We start from the raw sequence: 20,784 nt of genomic DNA, 5'->3' as shown, positions 1-20,784 counted from the left end.
TATTTATGTAGTAGCTCCCTCTAGGATAGAGCATTTGTAGAATCTGACTGCCTTTGTTTCAGATTTCTAACTTTGTATTGAGGACAAGAGGCAACAGTATGTTAATTGACACAATTATTAAGAGAGAACTTTGAAGTCTTAAGTCTCAACTCTGCCTAGTTAGCTAAGGCATACCCATTTTCTTCTCTGGCCTGGGTTTCCTCAACTATAAAACAGTAGGGTTGGACTAATGTATCCATGGGCTCCACCTACATTGGGAAGTACAGAATTCTCTGATCCTACAAAGGCAGTAAGAATGAGAATCTGATGGATAACCTTTTGGTTTCTTCAAGAGAAAAGGAGCTAAGGCAGAAGCCTTAGAGGATGTGGTCTGAAGTGATGTCTGCAGTTTAGAAAGGTTAACCAAAATGGTATAAGATTAGCCTATAAAGCATACTAAGAGAGGTTATGAGAGCTAAATGTTCACGATGTTTAAGAGAAGCCATTGGATTGGAGTAGAAGCTGGGGAGTCAAGGAGGGGTTAATTCCTAAAGAAGCTGAAAGGTAACATAAAAAAAAATGAATAGAAGTTAGGGGATTATTGCCTGATGGGAAGTTTACCAAATATAAGAAAATGTGCTTATTAATAGTGATTGTGTGGTGAAAATCAGGATATTTAGTGGCAAAAAATCTAAGGGTCAAGGGACTGTAGCTGCAACATATAAAAAGCCAGCTGGGCATGAGATCAGGATGAAAGATGTGGGTGCTTTCAGAACTTGCCTCTCAGGGGAAGACCCTCTCCAGCATACCATGGCCAGATGAGCTGCACCTTTATAGAGCAGCCGCCAGGAGGAAATGATCTTAACTCCCACTCAGGGACATATAGCCTTGGGCTTATGTGGCCTGTGGGGAATCCTATTATAATGTCATTGCATTTGGGGAACAGACAGTTTAACATAAATGTTTATCAGTTAATCACACTACCCCATTAGGACAATGGGTTTCAGTGGGTTGGAGTGGGGTGGGGGGATATTTTGTACCCAACCCTGATAACTGCATCCTGCTTTCTCTGTATCTGAATTTCTCATCCATAAAATGGATAACATAATCCCTGTTTCACCTTAGGTCACAGATAAAGCAAAAATGAGACCAGGGATGTGAAAATGCTTTGGGACTGTAATATGCTATACAGAAATGGGATATGAGAGCATTGTGAAGTGAATCAGGTGGTTTCCCAATTTTATTTGCTGGAGATAGGACATAGGACTGGGTTTATGGACAAATATCAGACACCTCCCTTATATTCTGGTTGTAGTCTAAAAACTTCAGAGAACTGTAATGAGATTACAAATGGCTTTTCTGTCTGGCTGGGTAAATTTAAACAAGTACCATCCCTCTCTAAAATGAGCTCAGGCCACATGCCTTAGAAGCCTACTTCTTGCTCCAGTGTTTAAAATAGATAATTTTACTCCTAAATGCTAGATCAGTAATGGTCGAGACTGGTCCTTCTCTCGCCTGCTATACAGAACACAGAGCCCATGAACAAGAAACTGCCATGTATTAGACAGTGTGTTCAGTCACAGCCTGGGGTTTGCTCTAAGAATTTCCAGTGAGAAGCCAGGTTGGGCCTGCAGGTGATCCCCATTCTTTTGCCTGAGGCAACTCAGGGGCTTGCATTCTGTTCTGTTATTTATTAGCTGTATGACTTTAGGTTTAGAGATGAGCTTCATCTATAAAATGGGGACAGTAATCCCTAACTCATCACTAATGAGAGGATTAAATGATGTAATTCATACAATGTTCTTTGCACAGGACCTGGTTCAAAGTAAGTGCTAAGCCAACAATAGCAATTATTTATTATTTTGATTTGTCAATACATGGTAGTTCTACATGCTGTTTGTTAGCATGTAGACGAATATGTTCAAAGTCCAGCAAACTGGAGGCACTTACCTTCTTCTCCCACTTGTTCAAGTTGTTCCTTTTGCCTAGAATATACTTAGCATCCCCAGTGCTGACCTGGTTTTATTATGCCTAGAAATGTTTTCAGGTCTGCCCTGTGTGGCTACCATTCCTACCTCTTCACATTGGTTCCCAGAAGCTGATCCTCCCTCCAATCCTAAGGATAAATGGAGCAGCCATTTATTGCTCTTTGTCTTCCTTTGCATTTAAATGCCTTTCTCTCTTTTAATCTCATAACAACTTTGAGGTAAAGGTCTTTGAGATAGACCTTATTATCCTCATTTTGTAGATGGGGAAACGGTGTCAGAGGATAAATGACACAGAATGAGTGAGGGATGGAGCCAGGTTCTAGATTCAGGTCTGACTGACCCTAAAGCCCACACTTGTGTGCTCCTTTGACTTAGCTCACTGTCCCCTGCCAAGAGACATCTCTGCCATTTTTACATTTACTCTCTTTCCTAGAACTGTTCAGTGGACCTCTTATTCTAGCTATTTTTTCCATATACTACCTTCTTATTCTTCAAGTCAACAAACACTGAGCTCCTTCTGTGAAGCAGTAGGGGACAGAAAGCTATCAGGTCCATACTTTGTCCATAAACAGTTCCTAAAGGATCACTAACCAGATTGCAAGGTCTTTGCGGGAGCAGAGAGGGAAATGTAATGAGATCCTTTGTAGCCCTCAGAACACTTGGCACAGTTTGGCATATACAAGGGTCTAAATCAATGCAGAGGCTTTATAGCTTTTACAAATGTAGAGATGTAGATTTCTCAGTGATTTGTAGAAAGCTGAGAAAAGTTCTGAGTTTCCCTAACTTGCATTCAGGTAGTTAGTTGCCTTGGCTATTTGTATGCTCATACTTTTTAATGGGAGGGATATTTTAATGACAATTATCATTAAAATGCCCTTTTGTGAAACTGCCTTGAGATGCAGTAAGTCCCTACCCTGAAGAACTCCTTAGTGGATCCTGCTTCCAGTGTCCCATAAGCAATTTCCGTCTGTTTTGCTAGGTCCTCTGCACTCTCAATGGGAGACACCATTCTCTCCACGGTAAGGAAGGCGGCCAGGTTGGCTGTGTATGAGGAGATGATGATCAAGGTGAAGAACCACCAGACGCCACCAACGATGCGGCCAGATAGGGACCTGCATGCCAGAGGAAAGAGGCATCAGAAGCGAGTACATCAATTGCAGGATATGGGGAGGACGAACAGCCAACATGAGCCCCTTCAGCAGGTATGTTAAGCCCTATTGCACCCTTTTTTTCTGTCAGTAAGGTGTGAGAATTCAAATGTCAGAGAGAGTCTCCTCTGCATTCCATTCCTTATCATGAATAAGGACCCGGGAGGGTGGGGGGTTGCTGCCCTTCAGGGGTGATAAGCCCACAGGCACATATTCACACACACACACACATCAAGACACATGCCAATGAAGACACAGGTATGTCAACACTTGCCCACAAACTCAAAAACATGTGCAAACATATCCATTAATGCTTGTGCATACAAACATGAAGGCACATGCATTTACACACACCATATACACATTTTATCATATCCAGAAAGGTTTTTAGACTGCCTTCTCAATATTGTCCTCCTGGCTGACAGAGGCCACCAAAGTGATGGACTAGAAGTAAGTGAAAGGAGAATATTTTGAAAATAGAATGAGAACAATCATCCTCCTGCTCCTTTGGGAAATGTTACCATTGAGTGCAAATGTAATTCTCTCGCTCTGCTGCAGAGAAAGAGAAAGTGGCTGAAACAAAGACAAAGAATATTTTCTTGTGGATCAAATTGTCAAATATGGCAATCACACAAGAGATGTGAAATCTATCTTTGAACAGAGTCTTATTCTTATTTTTATGCCCAAAACAATGAAGGCAAACATCACCAGTCAAGAGTCCCACTGTGACCTCTTTGGAGATTTTCAAGGCCAAGCCATCCCAAAGAGACTGTAAGATGATTTTGGTTGTTATATGGGATGATTTTATATGATGGACAGGCTTCGCATCAAATAATATTGAGTTATATAGCAATAAAGTTATTTGCTTTCCATTTCTTTCTATCCTCCTCAATCTATCAAGAAGTGCCATCCTGGAGCTAATGTACCTTTAAGCCCCTTCTGACTTGTGCTCTGATAGCCTAAGGCTCAGAGTCTTCAATAGTTGGCGCTAATTAACAAGAACCCAATACTTAACAACCAAAGAAATCATCAACCCAAAGTCTGAGTTTTAGGGATAAAGAAACTCAAGAGTCTCATGTCACACTGTGGCTCAGGAACAGTGCCTAAGTTTGCTGGCTCACTCAACTGTTTCACACTGTTTTCCAAACCCTGGTCAACCCTTCCTGTGTTATACCAGGGTCCTGTGCACCCCACCCATTCTCAGTTTCATGGCAGTTTCTCTTCACTCTAGGGAGACAGTGTTCACTCCAAGAAATCAAAAAAATATTTATTAATGTTCATTATGTGGAAAAGAATGTTCATAGGTGCCTCATATTAAGACAAAACTAGTTCAAAGGAATGGGACCAGGAGCATGGAGCAAAGCTATGGCACATGAAAATCAGCTAGAAGAAGAGGGCATATTTAATCAGAAGTGAAGACTTGGAGAGGTATGTTCATTGAAGTGCTGACCTGGAGCTTGTATAATGCAACCTGATTCAGAAACATCTGGCAGAAGCTCAAAGAAGGTAAACAGTAAATATGATAAGATAGTTTTGATGGGCAGAGACTGGATAGTACCTGGGGATTGGCTATCCTGGAGCTGAGTGTGAGTTTCCCATCTCTGAAGATGTTCAAGTAGTGAACCATTTATAGAGATGTCATACTTGATGCCCACAATTGGCCAGCCACAGTGCCACATGCTGGGGACACAAACTAGGCAAGACAGAGGGGACATTAAGTATCATATGGGGTAAGGGATTGACTTCCTCTCATAATCCTCTATCTCTGATAATCTGTGATTTGAAATCATAAGTGCATAGGCCAGGACATGTAGCTGTTATTGTTCAATCAAGCAAAAACACTCCCCTTGATGTCCAGGGGACACAGTAGGACTCAAAATCATGTCAGTCTTTAGATACTTCATCCAATGCACTTTTCTACTTAGGAGGAAGAAAATACAAGTGCCTGGCCCATTTAAAGTTGCTGCTACCTTTCCCAGCTCTGGATGACCAAAATGGCGTCCTAACTGGACATCTTGCCGCCATTCTGCCCAAGACCCTATCCCCTTACCTAATCAGTTTTCCACAAGGCAGCTTGAATGATCTTTTTAAAAACATTAATTGCATCATGTTGCTTCCCTGCTTAAAGCCCATCAAAGCCTTCCTTTTATACGTAGAATAAAATTCAGACTCTTTGGGGACCTTCAAAGCCTTGCACAGTCTAACCACTGGCTCTCTCTCAAGCCACCCCAGAGCATGCTGCTGTATCTAGTCATACTCTCCTTTGTTGGGTCCCTTGTACTCACAAGTCCCTCTTTTTATCACATGCTGCTTTCCTCTGATCAACTTGTGAACCCCTATTCATCTCTCAGACCTCATCCCAGTTATTACTTTCTCAGCATTCAAACGTATGGCTCTAACAGCCCTACGGAACCCTCATCCTAGCTGTACTGTGAAGTCTGTTTGCATGATTGTTTGACTGTCCATTGCTTCCTAGACCACAAGCTCCATGAAAGTAAAGGAACCTTTTAGTCCTTTTGTGCAGCATAGTATCTAAGGCATCTAGCATAGAGAAGGTCCTTATAATGAATGCATGAATAATGCCTCTCTCATAACCTGGTGGCTTTATTCACATTGGGTTTTAGATACCAGGAATAGTTGTCAGGGTCAGGGAACCCAAAGTTGACTATGACCAGAGTGTCTGGAGTCATGGTCTCAAACCAAGTGTTCAGGATGGCTAACTCCTTTTCCAACATAGGGAACTGAGAGAACCAACTAAATTATCCCAAGTTTGGGGTCATCAAATGAGGCTCAAAGGCTTCCCAAGAAAGTTCCAGGCCTAAGGCTCCTTATTATCCATTCTCTCTCTTTTGTAAATGCAATTTTACTGAGATATATTCACATACCATACAATTTATCCAAAGTACACAATCAACGACTTGCAGTATCATCACATTGTTGAGAATTCATTACCACAATCAATTTTTAAACATTTTCATTATTCCAGGGAAAAAAGAAAAAGAAAATAAAAGAAGACCCAAAGCATCCCATACCCCTTATCTCTACTGACACCCCAACATCATTGGTCCCTAGCATCGCTGCAGTACATTTTTTACTGTTCCTGAAAACATATTAATATATTACTATTAATTATAGTCCATAGTTTGAAATAGGTGCCTTTTCCCCCTATACCACTCTATTATTAATTCCTTGTTATAATTTCACATATCTGTTCTAGTTCATGGAATAAACTTTTTATATTTGTGCTTTTAATCACAGTAATCATCCACCACAAGATTTACTGAGTTATATATTCCCAAGTTTTAACCTCTGACTTTCCTTCTGTTGATATATATGACTCTAAACTTCCTCTATTGACCCCATTCACACACAATTCAACACTGTTAACTATGCTCAAAATAAAATGCTACCATCACCTCTATCAATTTCCACTCATTTAAATTCATCCTAGTTAAAAATTCTGCACATTAAGCCACTGCTCCCCATTCTCTAGCCCCATTCTACCTCCTGATAACCAATATTCTAGATTCTATGTCATGGGTTTATATAGTATAATCAGTTTGTATTAGTGAAATAATAAAGTATTTGTCCTTTTGTATCTGACTTATTTCATTCAACATAATGTCCTCAAGGTTCTACCATGTTGTTGCATGTGTCAGGACTTCATTTCTTCTTACTGCTGAATAAAATTCTATTGTATGTATATACAACATTTTTTTTATTCATCATTGCTTGATGGACACTTGGATTGTTTTCATATTTTGGCAATTGTGAATAATGCTGCTATGAACATTAGTGAGCAAATGTTTATTTGTATCCCTACTTTCAGTTCTTCTGGGTATATACTGAGTAGCAGGATTGCTGGATCATAGGGCAGTTCTATACTTAGCTTTCTGAGGAACCACCAAACTATCTTCCAAAGTGGCTGTACCATTTTACATTCCTACCAGCAGTGAAGTGAAAAAGTCTTCCAATTTCTCCTCTCCAGCATTTGTAGTTTGTTTAACAGTAGCCATTTGAATAGGTGTGAAATGATATTTCACTGTGGTTTTGATTTGCATTTCCCTAATAGCTAGTGAAAATAAGTATCTTTCCTTGTTTTTTTTTTTTTTAGCCATTTGTATTTTCTCATTAGAAAAATGTCTATTCATGTCAATTTTTAAATTGGGTTATTTGTCCTTTTATTGTTGAGTTTTAGGATTTTTAAATATTATCTGGAGATCAAACCCTTATTAGATATGGTTTCCAAATATTTTCTCCAAATGAATTGGCTACCTTTTCACCTTTTTGACAAAGTCCTTTGAAGCACAGTTTTGAGGAGGTCCCATTTATCTATATTTTCTTTTACTGCTTGTGCTTGGAGTATAAGGAAATTAACACCTATTACTAGATCTTGAACATGTTTTCCTGCATTTTCTTCTAGGAGTTTTATAGTACTATCTCTTATATTTAGGTCTTTGATCCATTTTGAGTTAATTTTTGTATAAGGTATGAGATAGAAGTTCTCTTTCATTCTTTTGTATATGGATTTCCAGTTTTACCAGCATCATTTATTGAAAAGACTATTCTGTTCCAGTTGAGTGGACTTGGGAGCCTTGTGAAAAAACAACTGACTATAGACCTGAGATTCTATTTATGAGAATCTCAGAATATTCTCAAAAGAGAATATTTGATTCTTTTATTTGCTATTTTGAATGGAATTTTTTTCTTGATTACTTCCTCAAATTGCTCATTACCAGTGTATAGAAACACTACTGATTTTTGCATGTTGATCTTGTATCCCACAATTTTGCTGAACTCATTTACTAGCTCTAATAACTTTGCCATAGTTTTTTTTGGCCCTTCTAAATATAGGATCATGTTATTTGCAAATAGTGAAAGTTTTACTTCTTCCTTTACTATTTGGATAAGTTTTAATTTTTCCTTGCCTAATTGCTCTAGCTAGAACTTCTAGCACAATGTTGAATAGCAGTGGTGATAGAAGGCATCCTTGTCTTGTTTCTGATCCTACAGGAAAAGTTTTTTGTCTTTCACCATTGAGTATGATGTTAGTTGAGGGTTTTTCATAGATGCCCTTTAGCCTGTCAAGGAAGCTTCCTTCGATTCCTATCTTTCAAAGTGTTTTTACCAAGAAAGGATGCTGGATTTTATCAAATGCCTTTTCTACGTCAATTGAGATTGTTGAGGATGTTTGTGTGTACATTCTTAGAGGTATTGTTCTGTAGTTTTCCTTTCTTGTAGTATCTTTATCAGGCTTTGGCATTAGGATAATTTTGGCTTCACAGAATGAGTTTAGTAGTGTTCCCTCTCCTTCAATTTTCTGGAAGAGTTGAGCAGAATTAGTAATTCTTCCTGGAATGCTTGGTAAAATTCACCTGATTTGTGCTCTAAAATGTGGTCTATCCTGGAGAATGTTCCATGAGAACTTGAGCAGAATTTATATCCTACAGTTTAGGGGTAAAATATTCTATATATTCTGTTAAGTCAACTTCATTTATCATATTATTTAGGCTCTCTGTTTCCTTACTGATTCTCATTTAGACAGTCTCTCTATTGAAGAGAATGGTGTGTTGAAGTCTCCTAGTATCATCGTAGAGATGCTATTTCTCCCTTCAGTTTTGCCAGTGTTTGCCTCATGTACTTTAGGGCACCTTGATTAAGTGCATAAATATTTATGATTGCTATGTGTTTTTGGTGAATTGCCTTTTATTGATATATAGTGTCCTTCTTTGTCTTGAAACATTTTTGCACTTGAAGTCTGTTTTGTCTGACATTAATATAGCTCCCTCAGATTTTCTGTTTGGTTACTGCTTGCATGTTCTATCTGTCTCCAGCCTTTCAATTTCAACCCATTTGTATCTCTGGGTCTGAAATGAGTCTCTTGTTGACAGCATATAGATGGATCATATATTTTTTTCCACTATGCCAATCTGTGTCTTTTGATTGGGGAGTTTAATCCATTAACATTCAATGTTATTATGTAAAAACAGTCCTTACTTTAACAATTTTATCCTTTGGCAGATCTGTTTTTTCCCTCTCTTTTTATCCTTTTAGTTACCCTTTCCGATAATCTTCATTTCTATACTCCCCTCCAAGCCTCTCTCCCTTGTCCATTTTTTCACCCAGCAGAACTCCTTGAGTATTTCTTGCAGGGCAGGTGTCTTGTTAACAAAATCTCTCAGCTTTTGCTTATCTGTGAATATTTTAAACTCTCACTTCTGAAGGACAGTTTTGCTAGATGAAGAATTCTTGGCTGGCAAGTTTTCTCTTTCAGTATCTTGAATATATCATACCACTAGAGCAGTCAGCACTTAGTCTGTTGTGACTTCCCTTGTATGTAGTGAATTGCTTTTCTTTTGCTGCTTACAGGATTCTCTCCTCTTTGGCATGTGACAGTCTGATTAGTATATGTCTTAGAGTGGTCTATTTGGATTTAATCTATTTGGAGTACATTGAACTTCTTTAATTTGCATATTTATGTCTTTGATAAGGGTTGGGAAATTTTCAGCCAGTATTTCCTCAAATATTCTTTCTGGCCCCTTTCCCTTCTTTACTCCTTCTTGGATATCTATAATGCATATAATTGCATGCTTCATGTTGTCAATCACTTCCCTGAATCCATGCTCAATTTTTTCCCATTTTTTCTCAATTTATTCTTTTGTGTGTTCAAATTCAGTCATTCTGTCTTCCAGTTCATTGATTATTTCTTCTGCCCTTTCGTATCTGCCATTGTGTGTCTCTAATATATTACTAATTTCACTTACAATATCTTTTATTTCTGCAAGATCTGTTATTTTCTCCATATTATTTCAAATTATTTTTATGTTCTTCTAGTGTCTTCTTAATATCTTTTATCTCTTTAGTCATCTTGTTGAAATTGTTTAAGAGATTTGCTGGAACATCTTTGATTGTTTCTTCCAAAATCAGTATCTCCTCCAAATTTTTAATCTGACCATTTTGTTTGGCCATATCTTCTTGTTTCTTAGCATGTCTTGTGATTTTTTGCTGGTATCCAAGCATCTGATTATCTTTATAAGATTACTTTGAAAGTTGGCTTCCCTCTCATCTAAGATTTTGTTGACTAGACTTATGTTAAAGGTCTTTTTTGGCACTTGACTCATCAGTATTTGCCAGCCAAAACAGGGCCAGGGGGCCATGCAGGGGGTGCAGACCACTTCCACAGAGCCCTGGAGAGAAGGTCAAGAAAGCAGCTTTCTAATACTGCGCTTTTTGGCAACCTATTCTCCACAGCCCTACAAAGTTATTTTTTAGCCCTCTGTCCGCTCTGTTTCTGAGGTAGGTAGAGATAATGGTTCCACTGAACTATGAGTGCCTTCCAGAAAGAACCAAGCTGTGGGACCCCACAGCCCAATTTCACCAAACAACAGCTGAATCAGAACTTTGCCACATTTCTGTCTCTTCTCGATCCCATCCTTGGGGGGGCTTACTGAATTTTTCCAGGCTACAGCAGCCAATTCTCAGGCTGATGAGAAGCACTGGTCTTGAGGTTGGGGGATGGGAACAAGAGCTGCAGTGGAGTTGAGTCACCCACTGCAGTTTTTCTGTGTGTGGAAATAATGGTGTATTGGGTGCCCCAGGTTCCTGCCTGCAAGAGATCAAGGCTGCAGGACCATGAGGGTCAAATACGTTGACTGATAATTGGATCAGGAGGGTGCCATGACCTGCTCTTTTCCTAAATGGGGGGCCTCCCTGTCTCTTTCAGGTGCTGGCATCTAGCCAGGTAAGAGAGCTGCTGGCCTTGGGGATGGGGGATGGGTACCAGGAGACATGGTAGAGTTCAGTCACTCACTACAGTTTCTCTTTGTGTGGAAATATTAGAGCTGTGGGTGCCCCAGGATCCTACATGAAAAGGTTCAAGGCTGTGGGATGCAAAGGATCAATGTCAATAGCCATTACAGTTCAATTAGCATGGTGATGCATCATCTTTTCCCAATGAGGGGGCCTCCGTGTCTCTCTCAGTCTGAAGCCATTTGCTGGTCACAAACCCATACGACCCAAAGGTGCCAGCCTCAGTGTGGAGGATGGCACCAGGAGCCACGGTTGAGTTTACTCACTGAAGTTTCTCAGTTGTAGTTTTTAAATTTTTTCACCCAGCTCTTCCTTGTAGGTTGCAATGGTCCTTCCCTGGCTTCCTGAGCTACAGAACCATAGCTTTGGACAGTTTCTGCCTGTTCTCTAGGTGTTTTTGGTGGAAGAATGAGTTCTGCCTCTCAGTATTCCACCATCTTCCTGAAAGTCTCTCCTCTATTCTCTTGTAATTAATATATATATATATATTTTATTCATAAAAAAAACTTTAACAATGAATGAACAAAAACATTCTTAACAAATGATCACTCCATTTTACATATATAATCAGTAATTCACAATATCATCACATAGTTGCATAGTCATCATCATGATCATTTCTTAGAACATTTGCATCAATTCAGAAAAAGAAAAAAACGAAAACAGAAAAAAAAAGATTATACATACCATGCCCCTTACCCCCCCTTCATTCATCACTAGCATTTCAAACTAAATTTATTTTAACATTTGTTCCCCCTATTATTTATTTTTATTCCATATGTTCTACTCATCTGTTGACAAGGTAGGTAAAACGAGCATTAGACACAAGGATTTCACAATCACACAGTCACATTGTGAAAGCTATATCATTATTCAATCATCATCAAGAAACATGGCTACTGGAACACAGCTCTACATTTTCAGGCAGTTCCCTCCAGCCTCTCCATTACATCGTGAATCACAAGTTTATATCTACTTAATGCCTAAGAATAACTTCCAGGATAACCTCTTGACTCTGTTTGGAATCTCTCAGCCATTGACACTCTGTCTCATTTCACTCTTCCCCCTATTGGTCGAAAAGGTTTTCTCAATCCCTTGATGCTGAGTCTCAGCTCATTCTAGGGTTTTTCTCAATCCCTTGATGCTAAGTCTCAGCTCATTCCAGGATTTCTGTCCCACGATGCCAGGAAGGTCCACACCCCTGGGAGTCATGTCCCACGTAGAAAGAGGGAGGGTGGTGAGCTTGCTTATTGTGTTGGCTGGAGAGAGAGGCCACATCTGAGCAACAAAAGAGGCTCTCTTGGGGGTGACTCTTAGGCCTAAATTTTAAGTAGGCCTTTGTGGGGTTAAGTTTCATATGAACAAATCCCAAGACTGGGGGCTCAGTCTATAGCTTTGGTTGTCCATACTGCTTGTGAGAATATCAAGAACTCAACTTGGGGAAGTTGAATTTTTCCCCCTTTCTCACCATTCCCCAAAGGGGACTTTGCCAATACTTTTCCACTCACTGATCAGATCACTCTGGGATTCATTGGGGCATCACTCTGTACAAACTAACAAAGTTCCATGTCCTACCCAAGGTTTCATGTACTTACGGTGTTCAACCAAGCTATCTATATAAGTTATATTAGGAAATGCACTAGTCAAAATATAAATTTTGTACCAAATAAACATTTTTTGCTTTAGTCTCACACATAAGTTGAAATTTTAAAATATTATTTACCATCTATTTTCAGCACCCTGCAGTAATGACATTCCTTTGTTCTTACTCACGCAAAAACATTTTTAAAATCTGTACATTTAGGCACTATCGTTATACACTCTAGGCATTCCATGATTATACCATCTCAACCGTTATTGTCTATCTTTCTTTCTGATTTCATTTATGCCCCCAGCCCTCCTCCCTCTATCATTCTCACATTCTGCTCCATTCAGTGTTTTAACATAATTGTATTACAGTTAAGTAGTATTATGCTGTCCATTTCTGAGTTTTTATATTCAGTCCTGTTGCACAATCTTTATCCCTTCAGCTCCAATTACCCAATATCTTACCCTATTTCTATCTCCTGATGGTCTCTGTTACCAACGAAATATTCCAAGTTTATTCACTAATGTCAGTTTGTATCAGTGAGACCATACAGTATTTGTCCTTTTGTTTTTGGCTAATCTTACTCAGCATAATGTCATCAAGGTCCATCCATGTTGTTACATACTTCATAACTTTATTCTGTCTTACAGCTGCATAATATTCCATCGTACGTAAATACCACAGTTTGTTTAGCCACTCATCTGTTGATGGGCATTTTGGCTGTTTCCATCTCTTTGCAATTGTAAATAATGCTGCTATAAACATGTGTGCAAATGTCCATTTGCGTCCTTGCCCTTATGTCCTTTGAGTAGATACCTAGCAATGGTATTGCCAGGTCATATGGCAATTCTATATTCAGCTTTTTCAGTGGTTCTATATTCAGAGGAACCACCAAACTGCCTTCTACAGTGGTTGCACCATTTGACATTCCCACCGACAGTAGATAAGTGTGCCTCTTTCTCCACATCCTCTCCAGCACTTGTCATTTTCTGTTTTATTGATAATGGCCATTCTGGTGGGTGTGAGATGATATCTCATTGTGGTTTTGATTTGCATTTCTCTAATGGCCAGGGAAGTTGAGCATCTCTTCATGTGCCTTTTGGCCATTTGTATTTCCTCTTCTGAGAAGTGTCTGTTCAAGTCTTTTTCCCATTTTGTAATTGGATTGGCTGTCTTTTTGTTGTTGAGTTGTCAATCTCTTTATAAATTTTGGATACTAGACCTTTATCTGATATGTCATTTCCAAATATTGTTTCCCATTGTGTAGGCTGTCTTTTTACTTTCTTGATGAAGTTCTTTGATGCACAAAAGTGTTTAATTTTGAGGAGTTCCTATTTCTTTCTTTCTCTCTTTCTTTCTTCAGTGCTCTTGCTTTGGGTGTAAGGTCTATAAAACCACCTCCAAGTATAAGATTTATAAGATATTTCCCTACATTTTCTTCTAACAGTTTTATGGTCTTAGATCTAATGTTTAGGTCTTCGATTTTTTTTTTTTTTTTTTTTTTTTTTACATGGGTAGGCACCGGGAATCGAACCTGGGTCCTCTGGCATGGCAGGCAAGCGTTCTTGCCACTGAGCCACCATGGCCCGCCCCTTTGATCCATTTTGAGTTAACTTTTGTATAGGGTGTGAGATATGAGTCCTCTTTCATTCTTTTGCATGTGGATATCCAGTTCTCTAGGCACCATTTATTGAAGAGACTGTTCTGTCCCAGGTGGGTTGGCTTGACTGCCTTATCAAAGATCAATTGTCCGTAGATGAGAGGGTCTATATCTGAACACTCTGTTCGATTCCATTGGTCAATATATCTATCTTTATGCCAGTATCGTGCTGTTTTGACCACTGTAGCTTCATAATATGCCTTAAAGTCAGGTAGTGTGAGACCTCCGACTTCGTTTTTTTTTTCTCAGGATACTTTTAGCTATTTGGGGCACCCTGCCCTTCCAGATGAATTTGGTTATTGGTTTTTCTATTTCTGAAAAGTAAGTTGTTGGGATTTTGATTGGTATTGCATTGAATCTATAAATCAATTTAGGTAGAATTGACATCTTAACTACATTTAGTCTTCCAATCCATGAACACAGTATGCCCTTCCATCTATTTAGGTCTTCTGTGATTTCTTTTAACAATTTCTTGTAGTTTTCTTTGTATAGGTCTTTTGTCTCTTGAGTCAAATTTATTCTTTTTTTTGACTATGCAAATTTATTCTTAAATATTTTATTCTTTTGGTTGCAATTGTAAATGGAACTTGTTTCTTGATTTCCACCTCAGATTGTTCATTACTAGTGTATAGAAGCACTGCAGATTTTTGAGTGTTGATCTTGTAACCTGCCACTTTGCTGTACTCATTTATTAGCTCCAGTAGTTTTGCTGTGGAATATTCAGGGTTTTTACATATAGTATCATATCATCTGCAAACAGTGAGAGTTTTACTTCTTCCTTTCCAATTTTGATAGCCTTGTATTTCTTTTTCTTGTCTAATTTCTCTGGCTAGAACTTCCAACACAATGTTGAATAAAAATGGTGATAGTGGACATCCTTGTCTTGTTCCTGATGTTAGGGGTAATGTTTTCAGTTTTCCTCATTGAGGATGATATTAGCTGTGGGTTTTTCATATATTCCCTTTATCATTTTAAGGAAGTTCCCTTGTATTTCTCTCCTTTGAAGTGTTTTCAACAGGAAGGGATGTTGAATTTTGTCAAATGCCTTTTCTGCATCAATTAAGATGATCATGTGGTTTTTCTGCTTTGATTGGTTGATATGGTGTATTACATTAATTGATTTTCTTATGTTGAACCATCCTTGCATACCTGGGATGAATCCTACTTGGTCATGATGTATAATTCTTTTAATGTGTTGCTGGAATCGATTTGCTAGAATTTTTTTGAGGATTTTTGCATCTATATTCATTAAAGAGATTGGTCTGTAGTTTTCTTTTTTTGTAATGTCTTTGTCTGGCTTTGGTATGAGGGTGATGTTGGCTTCGTAGAATGAGTTAGGTAGCTTTCCCTCCTCTTCAATTTTTTTGAAGAGTTTGAGCAGGATTGGTACTAATTCTTTCTGGAATGTTTGGTAGAATTCACATGTGAAGCCATCTGGTTCTGGACTTTTCTTTTTAGGGAGCCTCTTAATGACTGATTCAATTTCTTTACTTGTGATTGGTTTTTTAAGGTCGTCTGTTCCTTCTCAAGTCAAAGTTGGTTGTTCTTGCCTTTCTAGGAAGTTGTCCATTTCATCTACATTGTTGTATTTATTAGCATAAAGTCATTCATACTATCCTGTCATTACTTCCTGTATTTCTGTGGGGTCAGTGGTTATGTCTCCTCTTCCATTTCTGATCTTATTTATTTGCATCCTCTCTCATCTTCTTTTTGTCAATCTTGCTAAGGGTCCATCAGTCTTACTGATTTTCTCATAAAACCAGCTTCTGGTTTTATTGATTTTCTCAATTGTTTTCATGTTCTCAATTTCATTTATTTCTGCTCTAATCTTTGTTATTTCTTTCCTTTTGCTTGCTTTGGGGTTAGTTTGCTGTTCTTTCTCTACTTCTTCCAAGTGGACAGTTAATTCCTTGATTTTTGCCCTTTCTTCTTTTTTGATGTAGGCATTTAGAGCAATAAATTTCCCTCTTAGCACTGCCTTTGCTGTGTCCCATAAGTTTTGATATGTTGTGTTTTCATTTTCATTTGCCTCAAGATATTTACTGATTTCTCTTCCTTGACCCACTGGTTGTTTAAGAGTGTGTTGTTGAGCCCCCACATATTTGTGAATTTTCTTGCACTCTTCCTATTATTGATTTCCAACTTCATTCCTTTATGATCTAAGAAAGTGTTTTATATGATTTCAACCTTTTTAAATTTATTGAGATTTGCTTTGTGACCCAGCATATGGTCTATCCTTGAGAATGATCCATGAGCACTTGAGAAAAAGGTGTAACCTGCTGTTGTGGGGTGTAATGTTCTATAAATGTCTGTTAAGTCTAGCTCATTTATTGTATTATTCAAATTCTGTTTCTTTATTGATCCTCTGTCTAGATATTGTGTCCATTGATGAGAGTGTGGAATTGAAGTCTCCAACTATTATGGTAGATGTGTCTATTTCTCTTTTCAGTGTTTGCTGCATGTATTTTGGAGCATTCTGGTTCAGTGCATAAATATTTATGATTTTTATGTCTTCATGCTGAATTGTTCCTTTTATTATTACATGGTGTCCTTCTTTTTCTCTTTTAACTGTTTTACATTTGAAGTCTAATTCGTTGGATATTAGTATAGCTACTCCTGCTCTTTTCTGATTGTTGTTTGTATGAAACATCTTTTCCCAACCTTTCACTTTCAACCTGTGTTTATCCTTGGGTCTAAGATGTGTTTCCTATAGACAGCATATAGATGGGTCCTGTTTTTTAATCCATTCTGCCAGTCTGTCTTTTGTTTGGGGAGTTAATCCATTAACATTTAGTGTTATTACTGTACGGGTAGTACTTTCTTCTACCATTTTGCCTTTTGGATTTTATATGTCATATCTAATTTAACTTCTTTTTTTTTTTAACCTTTACTCATAGTCTTCCTTTCTACACTCTTCTCCACACCTCTCTCTTCAGTCTTTTGTATCTGTCTCTAGTGCTCCCTTTAGTATTTCTTGCAGAGCTGGTCTCTTGACCACAAATTCTCTCAGTGATTTTTTTGTCTGAAAATGTTTTTTCTCCCTCATTTCTGAAGGACAATTTTGCTGGATATAGAATTCTTGGTTGGCAGTTTTTCTCTTTTAGTAATTTAAATATATCTTCCTACTGTCTTCTAGCCTCCATGGTTTCTGCTGAGAAATCTATGCATAGTCTTCTTGGGCTTCCCTTGTATGTGATGGATTGCTTTTCTCTTGCTGCTTTCAAGATTCTCTCTTTCTCTTTGACCTCTGACATTCTGATTAGTAAGTGTCTTGGAGTACGTCTATTTGGATCTATTCTCTTTGGGGTACACTGCACTTCTTGGATCTGTAATTTTAAGTCTTTCATAAGAGTTGGGAAATTTTCAGTGATAACTTCCTCCATTAGTTTTTCTCCTTTTCCCTTTTCTTCTCCTTCTGGGACACCCACAACACATATATTCAGGCACTTCATATTGTCATTCAATTCCCTGAGTCCCTGCTTATATTTTTCCATTTTCTTCCCTATATTTTGTTTTTCTTGTCAGATTTCAGATGTTCATCCTCCTGTTCACTAATTCTATCCTCTGCCTCTCGAAATCTACCATTGTAGGTTTCCATTGTTTTTTTTCATCCCTTCTACTGTGCCTTTCATTCCCATAAGTTCTGTGATTTGTTTTTTCAGACTTTTGATTTCTTCTTTTTGTTCATTCCTTGCCTTCTTTATATCCTCCTTCAATTCATTCATTTTGTTTTTGATGAGGTTTTCCATGTCTGTTCGTATATTCTGAATTAATTGTTTCAAATCCTGTATCTCATTTGAATTGTTGTTTTATTCCTTTGACTGGGCCATATCTTCAGTTTTCCTAGTGTGATTTGTTATTTTTTTGCTGGCATCTAGGTATTTAATTACCTTAATTAGTTTATTCTGGAGATTGCTTTCACTTTTTTTTACCTAGTGCTTTCTTGCTGGATGAATTTGTTGTCTATCTGTTCTTTGACATTCAGTTCAGCTTTATCTGGACCTCTAGCTTAGGTTTTTTAGGTTTTGTTTAACAGAGGAGAATTATTCAGTTCTTGTTTTCTTGTTTCTCGCCCTGCTTGTATGGTGCCTTCCCCCCACCCCCCACCCTTAGGAAGGTCTACTTAGGTATTATAGACCCCAGCTGGATTTTCCCAGACCAAATTGGCCTATCAGGAGGAAAGAGTCACCTGCGTTGGTTTTCCCTGAGGGTGAGACCCAGCAGGTTGAAAGACTTTCCTGTGAAGTCTCTGGACTCTGTTTTTCTTGTCCTGCCCAGTATGTGACGCTTGCCTGCCTTCAGGTCCCACCAGCATAAGATGATCCGGTACCTTTAACTTTGGCAGACTCTCCCTGCGGGGGGCGTGGTGGAGACAGAGGAGAGGTTGTAGGCTGGTTTTAATGGTTTCAAATTACCAAGCCCTAGTGTCTGCGTTCTTTAAGGGAGGGGATTCTACCTGAGTTAGACTTCACTCCTCCCCTGGGGAAGGCAGAGGCTCCAGACAAGCCCTCAAACAGGCTTGTTTCTGCCTATGCCTGGGGCAGGTGCAGCCTGAGAAGCCCTTATGCTGTATCTAAAGGCAGTCAAGGTTTTGTGGAAACACAGCCACAAAAACCTTTGTTTCTTTTTTTTTTTTTCTTTTTCAGTCAGCCCTGCCCCCTTGGCACCAGGGCAAAAATGAGCTACCTCTGCTTTAACCAGGTTCACCTGAGCTGGGGGCCTATTTAAGTTGTCAGAATTTGTTAATTAATTCCACAATTTGCATTTGGTTGTGCTCAGCCCCTGCTGCTGGTAAAGTCTCTTTCCTTTCCCCTCTGGGAAGCAGCCTGTGGGGGAGAGGCGCCCGTTGCTGCGGCTTAGGGAACTCATGGTTCTGGGGGGGGGTGTCTCACAGCTGGTCCCACTGGTCCAGACTGGGGTACACTATGTGTCTGGTCACTGGCATGGCCCCAGGAGCTGTTCTGTACTGTTTCTGGTTATTTAGTAGCTGTTCTAGAGGATGCACTAAATCGTGCACATTGCTAAGCTGCCATCTTGGCCCAGAACCTCAGAAATGACTGTAATTAATATTTATCTGCTGGGTACTGAGTACAGTGTGCCTTGTACAATATTCCCCATATCCCCATCTAGTTAATGAAGATGCCAAAGAAAAATTCTGCTGCTTACAGGCCAGCAAGTATCATCAGTGCAATAACTGGAGAGATAGGGGAAGAATTTCTTAAAAATGTGATGTGATTTTGATGCCTCATTTCCATCTGATCTATGAGATAAGAAATTGAGTGTGAAGCAGCCCACAGCCTCCTCTTCAGATCAATTCAGCTTCCCTAGTACATGGGAAGCTGAGCATCTAATAATAAAAAACTTTGTGTTTTCTAAGCCTCATTTCCAGAGACAATGAGCAGCAGTCATTAGAGGTGAACCTTTGCTCTTTACTGACCAGCCCTATAATCTTGGCAAGTCACCTTCCAGCTGGGCCTCAGTCTTCCTCTGTATAATGGATGAGATTTACCCCCATTTCATGGTGAAAAACCAACCAACACTTTCAGAACTAAAAAGATTCTGATTTTAGTTTCTTTGGCCGTTTAAGCAAATCCCATAAAAGGATCAGCTTAAGCAATAGGAATTTATTTGCTCATGATTTTGAGGTTAGGAAAAAGTTCAAATTAAGGCATCATCAAGGTGATCCTTTCTCCCCAAAGAGAGTGGCATTCTGGACCTGTCTGCTTGCCATCCTTGGTCCTTAGCTTATTGCCTAGCAAGGCATATGGCGGCATCTCCTGGTCTCTCCTTTGTCTTCTGGGTGTCATTGATATTTACCTTCTGGATGTTCCCTGAATTTTTTCTTTCTGTCTGAATTTCACTCTGCTTATAAAGGACCCCAGTGGATTAAGACCCATCCTTACTGAGGTGGGCCGCAACTTAACTAAAGTAACTTCATCAAAAAGTCCTATTTACAATGGGTTTACATTGGATTAAGTTTAAAGATATGTTTTTCTGAGGTAGGTACAGCTCAAACCACCACAGATTCTTAGTCCATTCTTTTCCTTTAACTGATTCAAGCTATTGGAATTAAAGTAAAATGGTACAATTGAAAACACTTTGAAAGGTGCCAATGAAAGAAGAGGTATTATTTTTATGATGATTATTATCCCGGGGAGCCAGAGGTCAAGGCAGCACTTTTGTCTAGGAACAGCTGTGATCTGAACCCCTCAGAGGTCTGCCTAGTCACCTGAATGTTATTAGCCTCTTAACTTGGCATATTCTTCACCTTTCTCCCTAGTCGATCAGGGAATCCCTCATGTTCCTCTAGAATTGGTCACAACTTATATGGATTGTTGGACTATTATCTTCCTTGAACTTCATTATAGCTCTGTGAAATGGATGGGAGAAGAGTAAATATCCCCATCTTACAGATAAAAAAAAAAAACAGTTTAGAGAACGAAAATAACTTGTCCAGGGTCACACAGTGGGGCTGTGGCAGAACTAGGACAAGAAGCCAAGACTTCAAATTTCCTGTCCAGCACTCTAGCCACTTCAGAACGCCTCTTCTCTGACCAAACACAAGTTCAGTTGTGGATCGGTAGGGACTTTCAACCCATGACTCCTCCATTA

At 38.9% G+C, this 20,784-nt stretch overlaps 1 protein-coding gene across 14 annotated transcripts in view; it reads right to left on the bottom strand.

Annotated features, from left to right (window-relative positions):
- Positions 1-20,784, bottom strand: part of GRIA1 (glutamate ionotropic receptor AMPA type subunit 1) — a 394,307-nt gene that overhangs the window by 42,452 nt on the left and 331,071 nt on the right. For all 14 annotated transcript variants that reach the window (XR_013166270.1, XM_077137459.1, XM_077137460.1 and 11 more), the window contains one exon: positions 2,881-3,079. Coding sequence is in view for 13 of the 14 variants with exons in the window: in XM_077137459.1 (XP_076993574.1) it covers positions 2,881-3,079 (199 nt within the window). In the remaining variant the exon portion in view is untranslated. The remainder of the gene's footprint in view (positions 1-2,880; positions 3,080-20,784) is intronic.

This window comes from Tamandua tetradactyla, chromosome 20 (genome assembly GCF_023851605.1).
Source record: "Tamandua tetradactyla isolate mTamTet1 chromosome 20, mTamTet1.pri, whole genome shotgun sequence".
Lineage (NCBI taxonomy): Eukaryota > Metazoa > Chordata > Mammalia > Pilosa > Myrmecophagidae > Tamandua > Tamandua tetradactyla.
This window is presented reverse-complemented; position numbering and strand designations above follow the sequence as displayed.